This window comes from Neltuma alba, unplaced genomic scaffold (assembly GCF_004799145.2).
Source record: "Neltuma alba isolate B1F8T4 unplaced genomic scaffold, ASM479914v2 tig00000358_pilon, whole genome shotgun sequence".
NCBI lineage: Eukaryota > Viridiplantae > Streptophyta > Magnoliopsida > Fabales > Fabaceae > Neltuma > Neltuma alba.
In genome coordinates, this window is record NW_021632020.1 from 1 (window position 1) to 23966 (window position 23966).

At 32.8% G+C, this 23966-nt stretch overlaps 1 protein-coding gene across 1 annotated transcript; it reads left to right on the plus strand.

Annotated features, from left to right (window-relative positions):
- Window positions 1-219: 219 nt before the first annotated feature.
- On the plus strand, window positions 220-1487 carry LOC114725577 (probable inactive leucine-rich repeat receptor-like protein kinase At3g03770; the record flags this gene model as incomplete). The annotated part of the gene is made up of 3 exons (XM_028912138.1): window positions 220-263; window positions 363-499; window positions 1047-1487. Coding segments are annotated over 3 exons (448 nt in total), but the record flags the coding sequence as incomplete, so codon positions are not given.
- Between the last annotated feature and the right edge of the window lie 22479 nt (window positions 1488-23966).

Below are 23966 nucleotides of genomic sequence, written 5' to 3' on the forward strand. Positions count from 1 at the left end.
AAAACAATAGTCAGTTGCATCGGTTAGCTGCTTTCTGGCCATTTTTCACACCTAATATATAACCTCTACTTTATAATCAATAACTTCTTGCGAAATTATTAAAAGCTAAGTTATCTTTATTCGTATCTGATAATGCTGAAATTCTTTACCTACTACTTCCAAGAAGTTAAATGAAAGAATAAAATTCTTTTTTCTCTGCTTTTTGCAATTCTTTAACAGAGACTACTGTAAGCTGCATGTCCCTTCAAGCAAACTCTTCATTGGTTATATGCTTTAAACAAAATACAAAGATAATGTTATCAGTATAATTTATCTCTATCTATTACATGTAACGCTTAGCTTGTTTTGGCACTTAATTTAAGGTAGTTCAATTATTTCTTGTTGCAGGACAAAGGATGGCGATAAAAATGATGTCTACGATTTTGGTGTAATCTTACTTGAAATCATTCTAGGACGTACAATCCTGTTCCATAATGAAGTTGGAACACTAAAGGATCTCGTAAGTGTTATTTATTCTGGACTCAAAACTTTTAAGCTATATAATAAGTCTCCTTCTAGTTATAAAAAGCTTTGATCAATTTATCTTGATATTGCCGAAGTTATATATAAATCAGAAAGTATGAGCATGATATCGGCTTTGTTACTATGTTTAATGAATGTGCCAGAGACGCATGTTATAGATGTAGCTCTTTTTCGGAGTTTCTATGCTTCATGGTTTAGGGGCATAACGCCATCCACGCTGGAGTTTTTGGAAAGCTGCGTAGTGATGTGTCAACCTCTAGTGCTGCCACATCACCCTGATGAAGAACCGATCAAGATAAGCCTTCCCACTTGATCAGTTCGGCTAATCCTGACCATTTTAAGTAATGTTTCACTAGTCAAGTGACAGAGCTTGACCAGACCATATTCTGGTTCCTTGTTCAATATATCGGGTTGTTTTGGTCCGTTTCTGAAAGTGTTTCATAGCGGGAGACCTAACTCTACTAATTAAGACGTAGGAAAGTAGTATCCAGTTTTAACATTGTGCTTCTGTGGCTGTTTTGCAGTTACAAGTAAGCCTAGCAACTGATGATATAGCTAGAAGGAGCATTGTTGATCCAGTAATTCATAAGCAATGTTCAGATGAATCAATGAAGAGGATGATGGAGTTATGTGTGAGATGCGTCTCAGAAGATCCTACTGATAGACCTTCTGTGGAAGATGCTCTCTGGAATCTGCAGTTTGCGGCACAGGTTCAGAATTCATGGGGAAGAGACTCCATTGATACTGGAGAATCACCTGCTTCACCTGCCCAAGAAACACAAAGTTCCTAAATTGCATGATCATAAGTACAAGGACTGAGGAACGTGTTCATATATGGTATTAAGAATGTAGTGACTTGTAGTTATGGATAAAATGATATCAGAGCGTTGAAGGACAAGTTCAGGGATGAATTTTTTATGTTTAATCTAGATGGTGTTCATATGTGAATTCTGTTTCTATACCCACGTTTCAACTCAAGCATCGCAAATTTGGGAAGCTTTTCACTAAAATAAACACACATACATACGCACTTGTAAAAAAAATGTTTTCTTTATTTTAAAAATTTATTTATAGAAAATGTAATCGTTAATTTTGATTTTGTCTAATTTTCTCACCTTGCAGTACTGTAACTACTTGTAACTTTATTCTCGTAGCATGCGCGTACCCATTCACTGTTATGTAATCATAATAATGACATGACGGTTACTAAGAGTTAGTTACAGGTCAGAGTATATAGCTATTAGGGTCAGTCCTGTTGCCTATATAAATAAACCCTTCTAATCCATTGTATGCGAAGATCATTGTGAAAATATGTGAATTGGTTCAGCCCTCTTGTCCTCCCTCTGTTTCTCTATTCTTCTCCTTCTTCGTTTCTCTCTCATATCTCTTCTTCTATGTTTATCTTTCCCTTTCCCTTTCTCCCATTCTCTCTCTTTCTTATCAACATTCTATATCATTCACACATTTAATCACATAAAGGGTTAAGATGTAAATGTACTCATCAATTTCATGAACTATGCACCAGACAGCATAATGTTTCTTTGGGCGTAAAATTGTACATAATACCATAATATTACTGTAACATCTTTATTTTTATCTAGTATTTAATTAAATTTATAAGTAAAATATTTTAGTATTAAGTTAATAAAAATCTAGATATAGGCAAATTATTATTATTATTATTATTATTATTATTATTATTATTATGTTTTTGTGTGTGAGTGTGTGTGTGAATGTGTGTGTAAATGATATTCTAGAAAATTATCATGGTATAGAAGTCCCACATTAGCTAATCTTTAGAGTGAAGAAGTTTGAGGAGCCTATATATAGGAGATAGTGGATGGAGCTTGAAGTGAGTAGATAATTTTCGCATATATCTGAGATAGTCTAAAAAAGTGCTAGTTTTGAGTTTATTAACCGTTGCATCGGACTGAAATTTGGTCAACCATTTGAGCCATTGAAATTGTTAATTTCAACGGTTGGATCGTCATTTTGATCTCCGAGTTACAAGTTATTATGTATATTTTTAACTTTTTTTTTTAGATTTAGCATATAGAGTCTTGAATAGAAAATTAGCATTTTAAAGTTCGTTTACCGTTAGATTAAGCTATAATTTGGAGGATAGTATCATGATAGATAGAAAATTAAATTTAACAGTCAGATTAAGGGTTTAACTTCTGTAGTGAGAATAACCTGGCTCGTATTAAATCTATTTATCTAAGTCATGCGAAGATAGAACAAAAGTTATAAATTACGGTCTGTCTATTTACGTTATGAATTTGATGATTCTAATAATATAATCTAATAATTAAGAAAAATTTAGGAATCGAGTCTAAATTATATATATATTTTCTCATTCCAAACCTTAGAAAAAGTCTTTTAGGCTAGAATTTGAGTAAAAATTAAAGCTTTTAAAGGAGGAATTAAAAGCTAGAATTTTGTGAGTAGTCTACTCTAATACTATAGGAATAACATTTTAATTTCGTTTGTAGATATAAACTCTATTGTGGCATTTTTGAGGTTGGACTTTGGTTGTATTTGACTGTTAGTCAGGAGACCAAGTAACTAAATTTCTATCTGTTGCATGCTCTAGTATGAAGTTGGTGAGTAGTTTTATAACTAATTCTATAGAAGTATATTATGATTTGTATGAACTGTCTTGTGGGATGCTATTTTAAAAAGGATTGACATAGTTTGTATTGCAAGAAATTGGTGATCATGATTATGATGTGTTATTATGAAATTTGGTTGATTATGTATATAAATATGTCATTTTGAATCCTGTGCATCTATTTTGGGTGGGGAAAGGAGATAATTGGAGTTATTGATATTCATATACTTGCCACGTGGTATTGGCCTCCATACAAAGCTCTATGGTTGGCCGCTATTACTGTCCCACTAGTTCTTCGAGGGATTGCGACACCCTACTAGTTCTTCAAGGGGGGACCCATGGTCCACCAAGTGCTCTGTAGTCTTTGGCCGGTCCACATCACTCATGTAGTGAGCTTGTCATAGTTGCCAGTCAAATGGGAAGAACTTAGCCCACGAGTCCAGTCGGCGGAAATAAGGAGGATATAAGGATGGATTTGGATTCAGGAATTGCATATGACATGAGACATTCATTGATATTTATATCTTTTAAACAAATGAAAAGTATGTTATTCCTTTTGAAATGTATCAACTGCATGAGATTAGTGAAAATATTTGTCTTATATGATTATTGTGAGTTTAAATGTTAAATAGATGTCTATCAACTGTTGTTAACTCCGTGTATCCCACCTGACACCTCACTAGGCCATGCTAGAGTGTGTGATAGGTAAGGATTTAGTTACTGAGATGTTGCCTCACTCCCGTTGCTTTATTATTTTCAGGAAACAATACGTTAACGAGACCTTCAGGGAAGACTCTTGAGACTCAATATCTGTAGCTGATAATGTAAAGCTTCTGGACCTTATTTTATGCAATCTTTTTGTATATTGCCACGCATCAGGACTGAATTCATTTGGGACTTATTTTACCTTCTCATATTTTTATGTCGTTTGACTTAGTGAACGTATTATATCTTCTATCTTTGGTTTATTTTGTCTGAACATTAGACTAGAGTGCTGGTAGTGGGCCTGAGGCCCTTAGATTGCATGTGATTGAATTATTGTGGATCCACGATGTGATAATGGCAATTTTCGCAAGTTTTGTTGTTGCTAGTATTGACTATATAGTCAAATCTGAATTGCTATTATAATTTATTGAGGCTTATTGTTTTATAACCTTGTTAGCTATGATTACAGATATAGGTCATTCCTTTTCTAACTATGATAGTCTTATTTGAGGTCAAATGCTTTTTATCATGGTTAGTCTCTTAGTAATGTGATTGCTTCATAGTGTTTACTAGTTTTATTCCTTTCTATCATAGTTAGTTCTAGCTAGTAAGTGGTGATGTTACAGTTACTTTGCATGTAAAATTGTACACAAATCTTTTTCAAATGGAACAAAAATGTAATCTCTATTAATTGTTACAAACGTCTATTACTTTTAGTTTTGGTATTGTCCATGTCAGCATAGTCAAATTCCTCTTGCTCCTTGGAGATTTTAGTCAAATATTATCTTGGGATGATGAAAATGAGAAAATCGGATATTCTTTTGCCATTTCTAGCTTTTTAAATTGTCTGAATAAAACTAATTTAATTCCAATCTTTTAGTATGGTTCAGTTTTTACTTGGACGAACAAAAGAAGGGAATCAGAAAATGTTATGAAGATACTAGATATGACTTCTTGTAACTCTAATTAGTTACAAGTCTTCCCACCTTCTCTTGTTAATACTATCCCCTTAGCTGCTTTAAACCATAACCCCATCTTATTCTCACATGAGTGCTGTACTTGGAAATTACAACCAAGAAGATTTGAAGACTTCTAGTATCACTTTAAGGAGCTCAAGACCAGTATTCATGATTGTTGGAATCATCAGGTTTATGGGTTGCCTTCTTTTAAAGTTCACAATAAATTGACCAATACTCTTTCTAACCTAATCAATTGGAGCAAATCTAATTTTAGCAATCTACCTTATCGTATTTCCCTGGCTAAGAAAAAGCTCAATGACTTATCCATGAAGATTGGTCTTAGCAGGCCAACTTCTGAGTCTCAATCCTCTCCTTTTCTTATTGTTAAACATGTTTTAGGGTTCTTGTATGAATGCGAGGCCAGCTATGGGGCCCAAAGAGCTATGGTCAAATGGTATAAAGGAGGGCAAGAAATAAAAGATATTTTCATGTGATGGTTAACAAAAGGGCGGCCTCTAATGCTATTAGGAGCTTACAAAGATCTGGTGGTAGTTGGACGTCTGATGAAAATGAGCTCTTTGATATGGCATCACATCATTTTAAAGATATTTATCAGCAGCAACCTGTGTCATCTTATGAAGAAGTTTGAAATGGGCTCTCTCATCTTCCCATACCCTCTCTATTGAATGATGATCTACAATTATTAATGAAGCCTATCTCCTGATCAGAAGTTAAAGAAGTTGTTTTTTATCTCCCACAATACTGCTTCCTAGACCAGACAGGTTTCATGCTAGCTTTTACCCCCCAAAAAAAAAAAAAACTAGGAATTAGTAGTTAAGGATATTTTTAATCTGATCTTTCATATCTAGTATTTTGAACATATCTTGAAGTCTCTAAATAAAAATACCATTATCCTTATTCCCAAGACAGATAGACCCAAACTTTTAAAGATTTCACACCCATTAGCCTTTGCAATGTATCTTATAGGATATTACCCAAAGTCCTTAGTGATCATCTTAAAAAGGTGCTTGAGGCTTATTGCTCCAAACCGATGTGCATTTTGTAAAGGGAGATCAATTTCTGACAATGTACCATTGGCAACAGATACTACATCTCATATTCATTCAGCAAGGGAGGGTAGGAAAAGACTTACGGTTCTCAAGGTAGATTTTCCAAAAGCTTTTGACAAGCTATCTTGGGTTTCATTGTTGCTATCATGAAAACAATGAACTTTCTTAACAAATGGATCAATTTGATTCAACAATGCATCTCTACTGTGCAATACCAAATTCAAATCAATGGTAAGCTTTCTAGTTTCATTTTTCCTAACTGTGATATTCGTCAAGGCGATCCCTCTCTCCTTATGTCTATATTCTCTTTGCCTATTATCTTGTATGATCTCTCCCCTTGAATCTTCAAATCTCTAGGAAGCTATTATGATTTGTTAGAGAGCTCAAGCAATCTCCCATTTGTTTTACATTGATCATTCCCTATTCTTCGTTGACAGCACTGAACAAAATCTTTGTTTTGTCAAATTGGCTCTTGGCATGTACTGTCTTTGGTCAGGGCAAGGTAATAGATGCAAGTCTTTTCTTATTTTTAGCCCCAATATATTTTACAATGCCAAGACTCATTTTTCTAAATTCCTGGGATTTCTTTTTTTCCCTCTAAACTGTATAAGTAAATTGCTTATTTAATAGCAAGTTGTTAGTTCAATTGGAAGAAGAACTAGTGCTTGGCATGTTAAATTGTTTTCTCAAGCTTCTAGACTCACTTTTATCAAGTTGATTCTGGAAACAACAAATATTAATGTGCTTTCGTGTATTACGATGCCTTGTGTATGTGTGTGTGACTGCATAGATGCTTTCTGCGTGAATGGTTTTTGGGGAACTTAAAGTAATGAAAGGAAAATTCATTTTCTTAAAAAGGATAAGCTCTTCTAGCCATTTAAGGATACGGATAGATTGGGACTAAGGCCAACCGCAATAGGTAATCAAGCTCTCTTGGCTAAGCGGGATTAGAGAATTATTTCTTTAGAAGCCCCTTCTTTATTACTCCCTCCGTTCCTTATTATAAGAGACATTTGATACTTATAGCATGTTCCCATATATAAGAGACACTTAAAAATTGTCTCTATTTTTTTGTATTGATTTCCTATTTTACCCCTATTTATTTTGTTTCCAACTCATACTCTCTCTCCTCCCACTTCTCTTTCTTTTAATAACTTAATTGTTCTCTCTCATACTCTCTCTCCTTATTAATGGGGGCATTGTTGGAAAAAATATTATACTTTTTACATATTAATTGTCCTCAACTAATTTTAACTGTTTTTTTATTAACGTAATTTGGTTATTTGTCTCTTATAATAAGGAACGGAGGGAGTAGCAATTTAGCATTTACTATCAAAATGAAGTACATTGATTTTCAATCTCCCTTACTCATTAAAAACCCTTTAAGCTTCTTGGATTTGGAGAGGGATTACTAATAGTGCAAGTCTTATAGTTAACAAACTTAAATGGAAAGTTGGAAATAGTACTTCCATTCAACTCAACCATCATCTTTGGTGGCCCATGAAGCAAGAACATACTCCTATGATAACTTCCCATGAATCGTGTTCCTTTTTTTGGGAATTAAATTTAATGGAATGCTTCACAGGTTCAGTCTTTATATTCTTATATTGCTAAAGCTATACTGGCTACTCCATCTTCATTTTGCTTTCTTTTGATAAAATTTTATGAGTGGCAATTCCTTGGGTTACTAAGCTAAAGATGGGGTTCATTATCTCCAAGCTAATAATGGTGATGAAACTAATGTTTTTTTTTTTTAATTCCGGAAATTCCTTTGACATCTTCCCCTTTTGTCCAAGCAGCTACAGACTTAGGGTGCTTTGCCTAACTGTGATATTTTGAAAAATCATCATTTAAGTACTTATGGTCTTTGTTTATTTGGATGTGCATCTCAAGAATTTGGAACATCTTTCAATGTCTTGCCCCCTCATTGGATTACTATAGATTGGATGCTTTTTTATTATAATTCCCTAAATGAATTTCTCTGACTTTAAAGGATGGTTGAAACAAACTCTGCTTCAACTTCACAAGGATGATCATTCTTCTTTGCTTTATGGTATTATTTGCCTACTTAATACTACCTCGTATCATTAATATACGACCTAATGATATAATTTGAACAGATTAAGAAAATTTTGAATTACTTAATTATAACACATATTACATGATCTCTCTAAAATACGTAAGTGGATCATTAGATTATACATTAATTTATAAATGAGGCAAATTAGTTTGGAGAAAAAAGAAAAATATAAGTAGCTTAAAGTAATTTAACAATTTTCTTAATTTTTTCAAATTAATTAATTAGATCTTATATTAATAAATAGAGCTAGTACAATATGAAGCAAAACGGAACGTGACTCTATACAAAAGTAAATCTAACTCGCTTCATCAAAAAAAAAAAAAAGAGTAAATGTAACTCTCATGCAATTATACAAGAAGTTATTGGGGCGACTTCTAATGGCAGGGTAAACAACATCATCACGCGTGCTCCAAAATCTAAGCTCTTCATCTTTAGCAAGGGATTGGATAGTCTTCTAAACAAGTATATATAAAAGATAGAGGCATCATTACTAATGGAGGCATCATTACTATCATGGCATAATTTGCTATCGCAGTTCACCAGTTAAAGAATTACTTTGGAAGAGTGGCACTTCAGCTAGATTCCCTTCACTGCCAGGAAAAAAGGCTTTTAACGGTGGTTATTTAAGGTTTTTCACAGCGGTTTTGGAGGCGAAACAGATGCCATCGATGTTGAAAGGAGAATAAAACATGGCGGTTTACAACTGCCATGCAAAATAGACTTTCCATGGCAATTTTGGTTAAAATTGTGTTGCTAAATAGTTTTAACAGCGGTTATTCAAATAACCGCTGTTAAACACTTGATTTTTTTTTTACATAGTATGTGAATTTCTTTTACTACCTCCTTGCTGTTTACAGACCCAAATACAGAGCAGAATATGCAAAACAATTTTAAGATGACCATATAAACACTAACATCCAAATCTTATTGAATCACATAATATATCAACAAATAATCAACTACTTAATAATGAAACAATGAACTTTGTAAGGAATGACCTAACTATTTTACATTTTCAAAATTCTGCAGCAATGTTGTTGACAAAGTATCCCTCATCAAGTTGATTTCCTCCATGTGATATGGCACAGTATTTTTGAATACCTGTAAATAAAAAATAACATAGTCATTAGTCAACTTCATCAAAAATATGAAAGGAATTAAAAAAATACATGCAATGTAACCTATATTTACCTCGTTTAATTTCTCAACCACCCTGTCTCAATGATGTCATTCATGTAACGAATGACATAATATCCATATTCAACACTCCCTTATTGACAACATTATTAACAAAATAAAATATAAAATTAAATATTAGACTTTGATTATAAAAATTAACTTTGATTATTGAAAAATATTTATAAGCATATATTTAGTTCAAAACAACATACTTGTGGGAAAATCCAGGTTGGTGGTTGCCTATTTTGCTTGATGGCCACAACATTGAAATTATGAAAAACCCTACCAACAATAAAAAAAAAAGATATTAGAGTATGTTTTTATAAACTTTACACGTAATAAATATATAAACATAAACTAACATGTCGATGACATCTTTGGTTTTTTTAGTTTGACTTGCACAGGGGGGTTCGAACTAGAAGACTTTGTTATCAAAAGGGACACAAACAATTAGGATTCAATGATAACAGTAAAATATGAACCATGTTAATTATAATCCTATATATATAACTTGTGTATCTCAAATACAATAATGTCGAAATTGAGGAAGTCCAACTGTCTTTACCCTATCAAGATATGCATTACAAAACTCAACTACCTTCTCAACTACATGTATCTTAACAATTGAAGCCTCAGGCCGATAAGGATTCTTAAAGTACCTTTTTAAGATTTTCATGTGTCTTTCAAATAGGTACATCCACTTTAAACATACAGGACCACAAAGTCTTATCTCTCACATAAGGTAAGCTATCAAGCAGACTATGATGTCAAAAAATCATGGAGGAAAGTGCATTTCCAATTGGGAGAGGATCACATAACCTTCATTTTCTAATTTATCTAACTTAGGATCAATGACTTTGCTGCAAATGGCATTGAAAAACATACAAAGTTTTGTAATAGTGCTTCTCACATCATTTTTCATAATGCCTCGAATAGCAAGTGGAAGAAATTTGCATCAATACGTGACAATCATGAGACTTCATCTCTGTTACCTTCAAATCTTGTGTTGAAACAAGTTTGCTCAAATTTAGCAGAATAAACTCATGGCACCTTAATGCTATTGATAAAACCACAAAAACTTGTTTTCTCTTCTTTTGGTAATGTGTGTGCAGCTGGATGTAAATAAGCCCTCTTGCCCTCTCTTTCCTGTGGGTGGAGGAGTTTTCTTATTCCAATTTCGACTAAGTCCCATCTTGCATTGATTCCATCCTTAGTCTTTGCACTTATATGTAAAAGTGTACCAGTAGGGCTCTCACACACATTCTTCTCCACATGTATCACATCTAAACTATACCTCACATCAAGACTTTGCCAATATGGAAGATCAAAAAAGATAAATCTTTTTTCTCCACAGTCTTCTTCTTTTTACCGAATACCATATAATTCCCTTCACCCGTTGATAAACTTCTTCTCTAGTTAATGATATTGGAACCATTTGATATTCTTGTGAGCCATTAAATGCCTTCTTTAACCTATGATAAGGGGCTGCCGACTAAGGCTATGTTTGGATTGTAGTTGGAGAAGCCAAAAGTGTATGGGAAAGCATGAAACTGAGGTTAGTGGCTTATTGTGGCTTAGAAGATTGTTTGGATGGGGCTTCTTTTCTAACTGACTTATGGGAAAAAGTAACTTTTCTAACTGACTTATGAAAAAATTGTGCAAAGCTTACAATCTAATTAGTCATGTGATTTCATTTACTATAATTAGAGACCAAATAAATTTTAATTGATATTCTTGTTTATCTATTATGTATATTTAATTAATTATCTACAATGTGTTTTCAAATTTTTCTCCGTAACAAATATTTTTATTTTATAATTTGACAAATAAACTATTTATATTTTATCATAATAATTTTACATATTTTTTAAACTATTATCACATTAAAAACATAAAATTTCAAACACTACTATTCAATAAAGTCCATGTCCTTTTCATTCATTTACAACTAAACTAACTTTTATATTAATCATCCAAAAAACTTTTAACCTTTTCAATTGACTTTTTATAAGCACCTATTCAAACATAAATCATATTACACTAACTGACTTTTATTCTAACTTCAGTTACAAAAGTCAGTCAGACTATAAGTTAGTTTTGTCCAACACCAATCCAAATATACCCTAAGAAACCTTCTGTGACCAAGGTAGACCGTCTTCTTGCCGTATTTAAGTTGCATGTAGTGGGTGCCTTCTTCGCATATGAGACATGCTTTATGCTCCTTAACACTGTATATTGACAAATTTCCATATGCCACAAAATCATTTATTGTGGTGAAGATCATGGCACGTAAATTGAAGATCTTTTGTTTATATGCATCGAACACATCAACACCTTCCTCCTATACTTTCTTCAGATCCTCAATCAAAGGTGCCAAATACACATTATATTGTTTCCCGGCTGTTTTGGCCCTGAGATCATCAAAGATAGCATGATATACTTTCTTTTCATACATAACCAAGGAGACAAGTTGTAAATTACGAGGACCACTGGCCAAGCACTGTGTGTGCTACTAAGATTACCGTATGGATTAATTCTATCCGTACAAAGTCCTAACTGAAGGTTTCTTGTCTCACTACCGAATTAAGAAAATTTTTGATCTATTGTTTTCTATTGAGGAGAATCTACTGGGTGACGAAGCTTTCCATCACATATTTTCTCATCGGAATGCCATTTCAAGTTCTTTGCTTCTGTGGCATTAGCAAATAGGTGCTTAAATCGTGGTATTATTAGAAGATACCACAGAACCTTCAAAGAAGGACCTTTGGTCATCTCATTATAATCACCATCGTCTTTTTGAACTTTGTATCTTGAAGTCCCACATTTAGGGCACTTATTCAACCCTTCATACTCATTTCTGAACAATATACAGTCATTATGGCATGCATGTATCTTTTCATATTTCAAACCCATCGAACACAAAATTTTCTTTGCTTCATATACTTGTTTTGGAAGTGAATTCCCTGTTGGAAGAATATCACTCAACAGTTCAAGTAATTTTGTGAAACTAGCATCGGTCCAACCATTTCTTACCTTCAAGTTCATTAATTTCAACATAGTTGTCAACCTTGTGTAATCATCTTTACACCTTGGGTATAAAGGCGTCTCTACTAGAGCCGGAAAAATAGGCTGAGCTCATCGAGCTACCTGTTTAAGCTTGTCTAAATCAAGGGTTGGGCTTGTGATTTGAAGCCTCCAAAGGTAAGTTAGGCTCAAAAGGGCTAGTCCTGTAGGGCCTATAATTAAACGAGCCGGCCCTGTAGGCCACGGGCTGACCCATTTAAGCCTGCCAGTATTTTTTTTAATTTGTAAAAAAAACCCTACATGGCTACACACTCCCGTAGTCTACTAATCCACCCCCACTCTCTCTTTCAGTTTCAGAGTTTTAAACGCCTTTCACAGTCTCGCTCTCGTACAATCCTATCCAACTCTTTGCTCTTCAACTCTAGTTTGAATCATCGCTCCCTGTTTCTTGAATCCCAGACTCAATCTCCCTTCCATTCCATTCATCTCTCGCAAGTCACAGCCACTCCTACCACAGCACGCCAGCACCTACCAGTGACCAGACAGCCAGATCTAGAGTGACAGAGTCCCAACTCCCAGTCTCCCTCACCCTCAGTAACACCGTCAGTAGATAGTCTCACTATTGCACACTGCGACATCGTCTTCCTTACCGTGCGTCCAGCGTCGACCAGTTGCCCCTTGTTTCCCCTCTGCTTACCCAGTTTAGTGATTCCCCTATCATCGACCAGCATCCACCATCTAGTGCATGTGTCTGTCCAGACTTGAGTCATAACGTCCAGCGAGTCAGCGACCACCTCTCTGGCTCTCTAAACTCTAGCAATAGTAACACTGTCCAGTCTGATAAGCCTCTGATTTTAAACCACCTTGTTTTACACTTTGTGTTCACTCCTAATCTTTCTGATGTAATTTTTTAGTAATTGTTGGCAATATCATGTCTTCCTTACCATAAGAAAGAGAGAAAGCTCAAGAGACCAATTCATCACTAGCTACAGATCTGAAAGGTAAGTCATTTTCTCTTCAAGAGACTGAAGAATCAAAGCCTAAGAAGCCTAGAACTTTGACGTTTGATGTTTGGAGGTATTTTACTAGAGTTGAGATTGATGGGGTAATTAAGGCAAAGTCCAATGGTTGTCAAAGTCCATATGCAACCAGTGGGGATAAAGGGACTTCACACTTAAATCGTCATATTAAGACTTGCAAAGGTCTTGAGAAATTTCATAACATTGGGATGATGATGATGGACAATGAAGGCAATATAAGGTCTAGAAAAATTGATCATAATAATGTTAGGGAGGTTATGACTATGGCCATAGTTGAACATGGTCTTCCTTATTCATTTGTTGAATATAGATAGATTAGAGAACTACTTAAAATGTTAAATCCTGATGTGAGGCTCATGACTAGAAAAACAATTGTTGCTGATGTTATGAAGTTCTTCTGCCAACAAAGAAATAATTTGAAACAAAAATTACAGAAAAGTAGAGGTAGAATATGTTTGACTTCTAATTGTTGGACTGCTGTGACTTTTGAAGGATATATATGTTTGACAGCTCATTTTGTGGATGAAAAGTAATGGACACTAAATAGTAAGTTACTTTCACTTTGTAGAATGGAGCCTCCACATTCTGAGTTACAATTGTCTAAAAAAGTGTATGACTGCTTGAAAGAATGGGGGATTGAGAATAAAATATTCTCAATTACTCTAGATAATGCATATGCAAATGATAACATACAAGATTTATCAAAACAGAAGCTACTTTTACAAGAAAACTTTGGCTTGATTTGTGATGTTGAATTTTTTCACATAAGATGTTGTGCCCACATCCTAAACTTAATAGTTCAGGAAGGTTTGAAAGTAGCAAATAGTGCTTTGTGGAAATTTAGAGAGAGCATTAAATGGTTGAAGGCATTTGATGCAAGGATGATTCAATTCAGGTAATGTGTTGAGCAAGTAGGTGGCATTGACATTGCAATGAGCCTACGATTAGACGTGCCCACTAGATGGAACTCAACTTATGCAATGCTTGAGAGTGCACTTAAATACCATTATGCTTTTGCAAATTTTGCTTTGTGTGATTTAAATTACCCAAGATGTTTTAATTTGACAAATGATGAGTGGAATAGAGTAGAAGCAATGTGTAATTTCTTGAGGCCTTTTGAAAAGGTAACAAAGTTGATTTCTAGGTCATCATATCCAACTGCCAACTCTTATTTTATGCAAATATCAGAAATTGAGATGTTGCTTGATACAAACATGAAGAGAATTGATGAAGTGATTAGAGAGATGTCCAAAAAAATGAAAGAAAAGTTTGACAAGTATTGGCAAAATTACAATATTCTTCTTGTACTTGCTGTGGTTTTCGATTTGAGATGGAAGTTTAACATCATCAAATATTGTTATGCAAAGACTGACCCTGTCACTTCTTTTGAGAAGATTGCCAATGTCAAGAGCAAGTTAGATGCCATTTTCAATGAATATTCAAATATGTGGACATCAACCACATCATCTTCTAAACATGGATTTGGAAGTGTATCAACTTGTAGATCTTCAACACTAACAGCTCATCATTCTTCTCACATTTCATGTGCTTCAACAACAACAACCACCTCTTTTGATGATGCATTTGATGTATGTTTTAATTTTGTCAATTAAATTTGTTCTCTATTTAGTTGATTTAATTTTTTAATGATGCAGGATTACCAAGATATCTATGCCATCATAGATCATTCTTTTATGGACAAGTCTGAATCGGAAACTTATTTGGAAGAACCAATACTAAAGCCTGATAATTGGAAAGATTTGGATGTCTTGAATTGGTGGAAGAACAATCAACTTTGATTCCCAAATCTTTTAAGGATGGTAGCTGACATTCTAAGCATCCCAATCACAACAATAGCTAGTGAATCAGCCTTTAGCATTGGTTCATGTGTTCTCACGAAGTATGGAAGTTCCATTCTTCCAATTAACCTTCAAGCTCTCATTTGTACTCGTAATTGGTTGCATGGATTTGCATATCGAGGTAATTCACTAATTTATAAGTGTTCTATTGTAGTTATTTATGCTTTTAATTGCTCAACTTGTCTATGATTTTGGTTTATTATTTGTTGCAGAGAATACATGTGATATTGATAATGGAGAAGAAATCATTGATATTTTTAGAAGTCAAGAAGAGCCTATCACTAGTAAAGCACAATCAAATGTCCTTGCAATTGATGATAGTGATGACGAGATTTCAAACAAATGAAGATGCCATTGCCACCTGATGCCTAATGTTGCTTAATATGAACCTTGTGCTTGTTTAGTTGTTTAATGTGAACTTATTAGTACTTGTTTAGTTATTTATCCCTGTCTTTTATTTAGTTTGTCTATTCAGCAAACTCTATTGTAGTGTGATGGATGCTTTGGATAATTACATTTGATGTTGTTTACATCTCTAACTTAATTTTATTTATATTTATATATGTTATTAGTAATTTTATTATTTTATGTCTATTATTTCTATAAAATATGCAAGAAACATAGAAAAATTACATTTATAGTTAAATGGGCCAAAAGCCCGTTGGCTAGCCTTGAGCCCGTCACCTCACGGGCTGGGCTTAAAAAATTACCACATTTCTAAGAGTTGCCCGCTTAAGCCCAAGCTCGTGACGCAGGGTCGGGCCAGCTCGTTTTCCCAATGCTAGTCTCTATATCACTAGACAATGTTTCACATGTGGGAAAGAATTGTATAGAAGACTCAGACCTTATGTCACAAAACATATCCGAAATTCTATCACCAAAGTCTTCATTCACAACCTTCTCCTTTCCAGATAGTGTAGTCTCTCTAATTTCTCCATGTCATGTCCAATTTGTATACTTCAAATTTATCCCATCACAGATAAGATGCCCTCTTATCTTAGGAATACTCCGCCGATTATTATTTAAACATTTGACACAAGAATAATAGTACAATCTATCTCTTTTACTAGGGTTCTAAGCAAACTCCAAAAACCTTTCAACCCCATCCTCGTATTTTTTGCTAATTCTCTTAACTTTCATCCAACTATGATCTATTGTTCTACAGAGTCAATGAGCACAGTTGTCAAGCTTAATTCTAACTCTAATTCATCTTACCAATATGAATAATTAAAAAGAGTAATCTATCGAAAACCCTAGAACATGAACTAATTATGCAAATCAAAATAAAAATCTATAAAGATAAACACTCATAGAATCATGAGGAAACTAAAAATATATTTATTAAAAACTTCAAAACATAATTATTCAACTAAAACACAAATCAAATATCAGTCTACAAAAAAATAAAAATCCTAACCTAGGAAATTCATAAACGCAACGTACTAGTGTATTGAAATAAGAAAACTATCAAACTCCCTAATATAAACAGAAACACAAGCCATGCCATCTTGTCCTTAGGAACATAGAAGACTAGCCACACATATGGCTAGATATATGACACCATAATGATAAAAAGAAAATAATGAAGAGAAGACAATAAAACAACTGGACACAAGAGGAAGTCAAGTTTATGCTTGTACTTGTGTAGTGTAGATGGCTTCGTTGCTTCTCCAAGACTCCTTTGATATCTTTTTATAGCTTTTGAATCTGTTCTAGTTAGATGAGAAAACCCTTGAGTCTTCTAACTTGATATTTTATCTTCTTTTATCTTGTAATCTTGATAGAACTTTGAATTTAAATTCTCTTGATTTGGTGTGATCTTCATGGCAACCAAAGTAAAAGAGCTTTTGAATTTAAATGATATTGGATAAAGAGATGATATGTCAAATTTGAATAAAAATATGGTGGTAAGATGAATTAGAGTTAGGGTTTAGAAAGAGGATAAAAATGATAACATGGATATTTGGAAAATTAAATGGATAATAAAATATGAATAAAATATTTATTCAAATTCAAAATATGATAGAGGAATTATCCACAAAAGAAATTAATTATTCAAACTCTTTAACTTATGGTGAAAGATAAGAGATATTCTTGCTAGATATTTTAGATAATTTCCAATTAGATAATTAGAAAATCTTCTTGTAATGCCACATGACTGCCACAAATGTAGTTTTCCAAGGGGTCCATATTTTGCTTGATAGAATATTCCCTAGAATCAAAGCAGAGATACCTTTTAAAAGGAAAAATATAATAAAAAAATACACTTTTAAGCAATTAATTCATATAATTTCCTTAAATCAAAATATGAGTATCTATTACATGTTAAACCCTTCAAACATTATGAAATCCCTTAATTATACATAAAAATATATTATAAAAGAGGGATACATTATTTATTTATAAAAATACCATCGTCTTTTTTTTCACAGCTTTTTTTTTCTTAACCGACAACATTGTTAAATGTTTTTTCTCTAGTAGTGCTTCCCCATTATGTGCTTCTTTTGGATGCATAATTTTAATCTCCTTGAGGAAGATACAAAGTCACTTTTAACTATTAATCATGTGAAGAAATACTTCATTCATCTACCTGCGGAGCTCCTATCTCTTTCAAACGTCATTTGGTAGGATATTTTACATTTTATTACCAACTTTTTCTACTGCTAAAGTTATTTCATTCCTTTCCTTTTTAGATAATTTTTTTATTTCATCAGTACATTGTCTTATTTCCTTTAAAATCATCTTGTATATTTTACCAAAAAATATATACTAACCATGGGATTATAATTGTTAGAAATTACTTCTATAACTTTATTTACTTATATTAAGTATTACTATATTTGGTTCTCAATATAAGAACTAGATAACTAATTTACGAATATTAAAAAAAATTAGTTAAGTTAGTTATTTGTTATACATGAGTGTTATCTTCCTCAAAATACTCTTTAGTTATATGCAATAGAATAAAAATCATTGAACATGTGTAATTGCCATGCGATCTGCTTTAGAAAAAAAAAAAATATGAAAGATAAAGTGAATTGATATATTATATTTAAGACCAAATTGAATCTATAATTAGCTTTTACCTTAAGGATCGGAGGTAGTATTATATATATGTAATATGCCAAACAATTTTTATACTGAAATTCTGTCTTATTTTCTAAAATTTTTACTAGTTTGACAAATAAACAACGCATGACACCCACTTTTCCTTGCATGGTATATTACCATCGTCGTTGTTATCTTTTATAGTATACATTTACTATTTAATTAAATCCCTCAAAAGATCCAACAAATAACACGTTAAGCTCGGTACAATTATTTTCAATGGATTTTATATAATTTTTTTAAAAAAATTTTCTACATTTTTTTTGTATGGTGTAAACATGAAATAGCAGAAAAATGATACAATTATTAAAAAATTCGCCAATGAATTTTTAAAAATCTTTAAATTAATATCCATATATGAGAAAATAAGTTCATAAAATCTACTTAACTAATTTGGGTAAAATAATAAATTAAAAAATTAATTGAATTAGTTATTCATAAAAATATTTGAATTTTTTATTCAAACTCTATTAACATATGTAACCAATAATATTAGTTTGAATGAAAAGGTGACAAAATGAAATGGGGACTAATGCTAAGACCAAATTCAATCCCCTTACTAATTCTCATTAACTCTTATCTCAGACAAAGGGTGGTATCTGATATATGGGACAATTTCATTATAGTACCGTGTAGACAATTTCATTTCCATTCAGTCTCAAAAATTTCTGACTTCACACTGCAATCATTTTGAACCAAAATGAAAATAAGTTTTAAAGCTAAATGACTTTACTACCCTTGATGAAATGAAAAACCAACTACCTACGATGCTTGTTTAAAGTTAGTTGTTATTTTTCTATCCATTGTTATAAAGTTTCATATGTTGAGCTGTTACTTTTCTATTTTTTGTTATTAAAATTATTTCAACATATAACTTAGCGAAATACTTATAGATTGAGTTGTAAATTGTCATATGTTGAGTTGTTATTTTATATTCTTTATTGTTAAAATTTATATCTCCACTTGTAACTTACCAGAGCACTTGTAAATTGAGTTTTAAATTTTCATATATTGAGTTATTATTTTTCTATTGTTTGTGGTTAGAATTGTACCTCATTTTCTAACTTACCTGAGCCCTTATAAATTGGGTCGTAAATTTCTAGAAAAAATGACCACAAAATACTATATAAATTTCAAAAAGACAAAAAAAGCATCCAAATAAGCAAAATGACAAAGAAGGCATCAGGTACCAATATAGAATTTGGATTTTTGGCCTAAAGACCAAAATGTCCTTATTATGTTTTTTACAAAAAAGTTGCCTAGCCCCTCAAAACAGGTTACAAAACCTATTGACGAAGTAGTAAATATCACTATAAAAGTTATAAATCCCACTATGTGTTTTATAAAATTCAGCGTGGAATTAAATTGTTTTTTATAGAAAAGTTGCTCAGCCCCTCAAAACCGGTTGCAAAACCTATTGACGAAGTAGTAACTCTCACTATGAAAGCTGTAAATTCCACTAAGTATTTTGTAAAATTCAGAATAGAATTGTATTTTTTTTTTTTACAGAAAAGTTGCACAGCTTCTCAAAACAAGTTGCAAAACCCATTGACGAAGTAGTAACTCTCACTATGAAAGTTGTAAATCTCACTATGTGCTTTGTAATAATAAGGGCATTTCGGTCTTTAGGCCAAAAATTAAAATTCTATATTGGTACCTAATGTCTTTTTTGTCATTTTATTTATTTCGATGCCTTCTTTGTCTTTTTGAAATTCATATGGTATTTTGTGGTCATTTTTCCAAATTTCTATATCTAGAGTTGTTATTTTTCTATTCTTTATTATTAAAATTTGTATACCTATCTATAACTTATTTGAGCACTTGTAAATTGAGCTGTAAATTTCTATATATAGAATTGTTATTTTTCTATACTAAAAAAAATTGTTATTTTACTATTTATTGTTGTAAATTTTCATATGTTGAGTTGTTATTTTTTCTATTCTTTGTCATTAAAATTCATGTCCCCATGTGTAACTGACCTAAACACTTGTAAATTGAGCTATAAAATTGGATATGTAGAGTTGTTATTTTTTATTCCTTGTTGTTAAAATTTATATTCCCACTTATAGCTTGCCTGAGCACTTATAAATTAAATTGCAGATTTCTATATGCAGAATTGTTATTTTTCTATTTGTTGTTGTAAATTTTCATGTCTTAAATTGTTTTTCTTTTTTTTATTATTAACGTGTAACTTACCTAAGCACTTGTCAATTGGCTCATAAATTTAGATATGTAGAATTGTTATTTTTTAATTCTTCGTTGTTAAAATGTTTATCATTACTTAACTTACCTAAGCACTTGTAAATTGAGTTATAAATTTTCTTAGGTAGAGTTATTTTCTATTTTTTGTTGTTAAAATTTATATTGTCATTTATAACTTACTAGACCCTTTGCGCCATTTTGAAATTTTCAAATATGATAAAATTACAAAAATACCCTTCGCTATTTTTTTTTAAAAATATTGCCACCTTAGCACCCTTAGTCGATTTTTGGCAGTTAAATCTAACATCCCAAATTTTAGGCATAAAAGTATGAGAATTAACCTAAAATAGACAGACTACTAGACGGATTTTGGCAGAAGTTTCAAAAGCTCCCTAAAAGGACAAGAGGATTTTGAGAGACTAAATTGCAAAGTAAGAGTTTTTTGAAACCACAAGATAGGTTAGTTAGAAACTCTAATCAAGTCTCTAAGACTTGAGTATGGGAATTAGAGATGACTAAGGGTCAAAAGTTCTACTAGAAACCTTAGTGAGTAATTCCTGAAGTTAAACCTGAGTAAGGACCTAATTATAAATCCAAAAAGTTTCAGGTCGGAAAGGGCCATAATAGAAGGTACAACCAAAAATTCTAGAAAAATTCCAGAGAATTCTAAAAAAAATGAGAAAGAGGTTCTGAGACCCATAGGAGGCAAAAAATGACAAAAATGCCTCTGTAGCAAATTGATGAAATTCTCATGGTTTTGGCTAATTATGAATATTAGCCGAAATTGAATTATTTAAAGTACGAGGAGTCGAGAAGGCCTCAGATCATTAGAAAAAATTAGGTAATAAATGCTTGAGGAATTATTGTTAGTGGCAGTCTCACCCAAGAGAGGGGTGAATTGGGTGAGTTATAAAAATTTGTGAAATTAAAACTAAGAACTATCGGAAACAGAGAGTGTGAGTTAGAAAGATTTCACTGTAGAGAGGAAGACACAGGATTTATACTGGTTCGGTTTCAACCACTTGACCTACGTCCAGTCCTCAGAACACCTCTGAGTATTTCACTATGTTCCAAGATTGATCAGGCTCTTGGCGCCTCAGTACAGTAAATGAAACTCTCAATCACTCCCCCTTGCTTCCCGTAAGGTTACAAACCCACTCAAAAGTCCACACTCTTGAGTATCACACAAGACGTGATTAATGAAGAGTAAGTAAACTTTCTTACAGAGTGAATAAGTGATAATCACTGACGCTCGGTGTTATGGAAGAACAGAGTATTGAATGCAACAGTAAATAATCAACAGAGGATAGCTCGCGCATTCAATCTATTCATTAATGCTTCTTCGTGCCTTTTATAGTTGAGGTAGTTTAGTAACCGTTAGACGGAAGAGCTTCTAGCTGTTGAGAGTCCAGTTGCGTGTTTTTCCAGTTGCAACGGTTTTCGCCATTAATGCCTTTGACAAAGTAGGTTACAGGCTACTTGAACAACCCTTGGAGAGCTGTTGGGATTTTCTTCATAATCTACAAAAATACATTGATTCAATAAGTTTTTCTCTGTAGAGTAAGATCAAAAGTAGAACTGAACAAATGATAAAACGAATATTCATAGTTTACGGTTAGAATCAATCAGTTGTTAAATGTGCTGGGTAACAACTGAACGTGCTTGATCGAAGTGATGTTCGATTACTACTTGATCGATCAGGTTATCGATTATTCTAAGTCAAAGCTTTTGAAATAGATAACTAAGATTATCAATCAAGTGATGGATCAATGATTTATCGATCAAGTGATCGATAAAAGGAAATAGCGACATCATACTGGTATGCGTAGAAAAGGAAGATCAAGGTCACTTTTGATTTTGAAACTCTTTAAATAGTGAATTAAAACATTTATGAAGGCTGAGAAAAGCTCGAATGAAATAGATGATACATTTTGAAAAACATCAAGACTAGTTAAAGTTTAAACCGAAATCGCCTCATGATCGAACAAGTGATCGAACACTTGTTGATCGATCATGTTATCGATAAACAAAGCGTTATAGAAATAAATTTTGAATCACTAATTTTCGAACACTTTATCGATAAATAGATGATGGATAACCTTATCGATAAACAATAAGCAAAAGTATATTTAGTAAAAACACAGGCTATGTAGATAGATCGAATAGGTGATTAATAATGTTATCAATAAAGAGATTTATTCTTGTAAAATCAAAGAGCTAATTTATTGATCATGTTATGTGAAAACAAGGTAAACATGAAGTGTGGTGATCGATAATATTATCGATAATCTGATTATTGATCTGGTGATTGAAGGGCCACAATCTAATAAAGATATGCTGATTATCGATCATGTGATCGATAATTTTCTGATCGATCAGGTGATCGATAAGCTACTAAAGTAAATACCTGCACGCAGAGTTATGAAGCAGTGTTCAATCATATTATTGATAAATGGCTAATCAATAATGTGATCGATAAATGGCAACTAAATCAAAATATAGAATGAGTAGAGCGCATTACCGTTTATCTGTTTTTTCATCGATAATTTGTTTATCGATCATGTGATCGATAAATACCTATCAAATTTGTATCCCGATATTCGATCATCCTGATTATCGATCAAGTGATCGATAATTTACTTTAGACTTTCATTCATGACTAAGTTAAGAATGATCGATCAATTGATCGATCAACACATTATCCGACACGTTATCGATCAAAATTTCTATTAAGTTACTTAATTGAGCAAAGATATTATCTATCAGCTTATCGATAAAACCTTGATCGATCAGATGATCGATCAACATACTGAAACACAAATTACTTACTTTGTTATCATCAAAACCTTAATCCTAACATTCTCTCCTTTTTTGATGATGACAAAACATAGGTGAGAAATATTAACCAAATAACATCAGAATCAGTAAAATTAAAACAGCAGAGGTATTTGACAAATCAAAGTGAGAAAAAAAATACTTTACTGAAGGCATTAACTGTCAGAATACATCAGTAAGCAAAACTCAAAATACATAACAGTAGAAAGGTATATCAGTAAAAAGCTAAACATAAGAAAAAATAAAACAAAAACACATCAAAAAAAGAGACTCTAACATCAGAAAAAGAGACTCTAAGCATCAGAATCCTTCTCCCCCTTTTTGTCAGCATTAGATGAAGAAGGGGAAGGAGTAGAAACAGTAGGAATGGGCAGGGAATAGGAAGAGGGGGAAGGTGAGAAAGTGGAGAGAATGGTGGAATATGAAGAGAAGGAACCGGCTGGGAAACAGTTATCAGAGCCAAAGTAGGAGAAAGAGTGGGAGAGGTAGGGGGTACTGGTAGTGAAGTCGAAATAGGAGAAGTGGGTATAGGGGAGGTAGAACGTCCAGGCTCATGATGAGGAGGAGATGGTGGATGATGGAGTAAGTCATCAAAGCTAAAAGTAGTGCTGGGGGCAGCGAAGTTGTTGCAGAGAGAGGCTACCATCCCTTTGAGCTCTCGAATCTCTCTGTCAACATAATCAAATCTCTGAGAAACCTCTTTTTCCAAAACCACCATTGCTTATCGGTGAAGGTCTAGGATTTTGGAAATGCCCTCAAATTTTCTATTTGA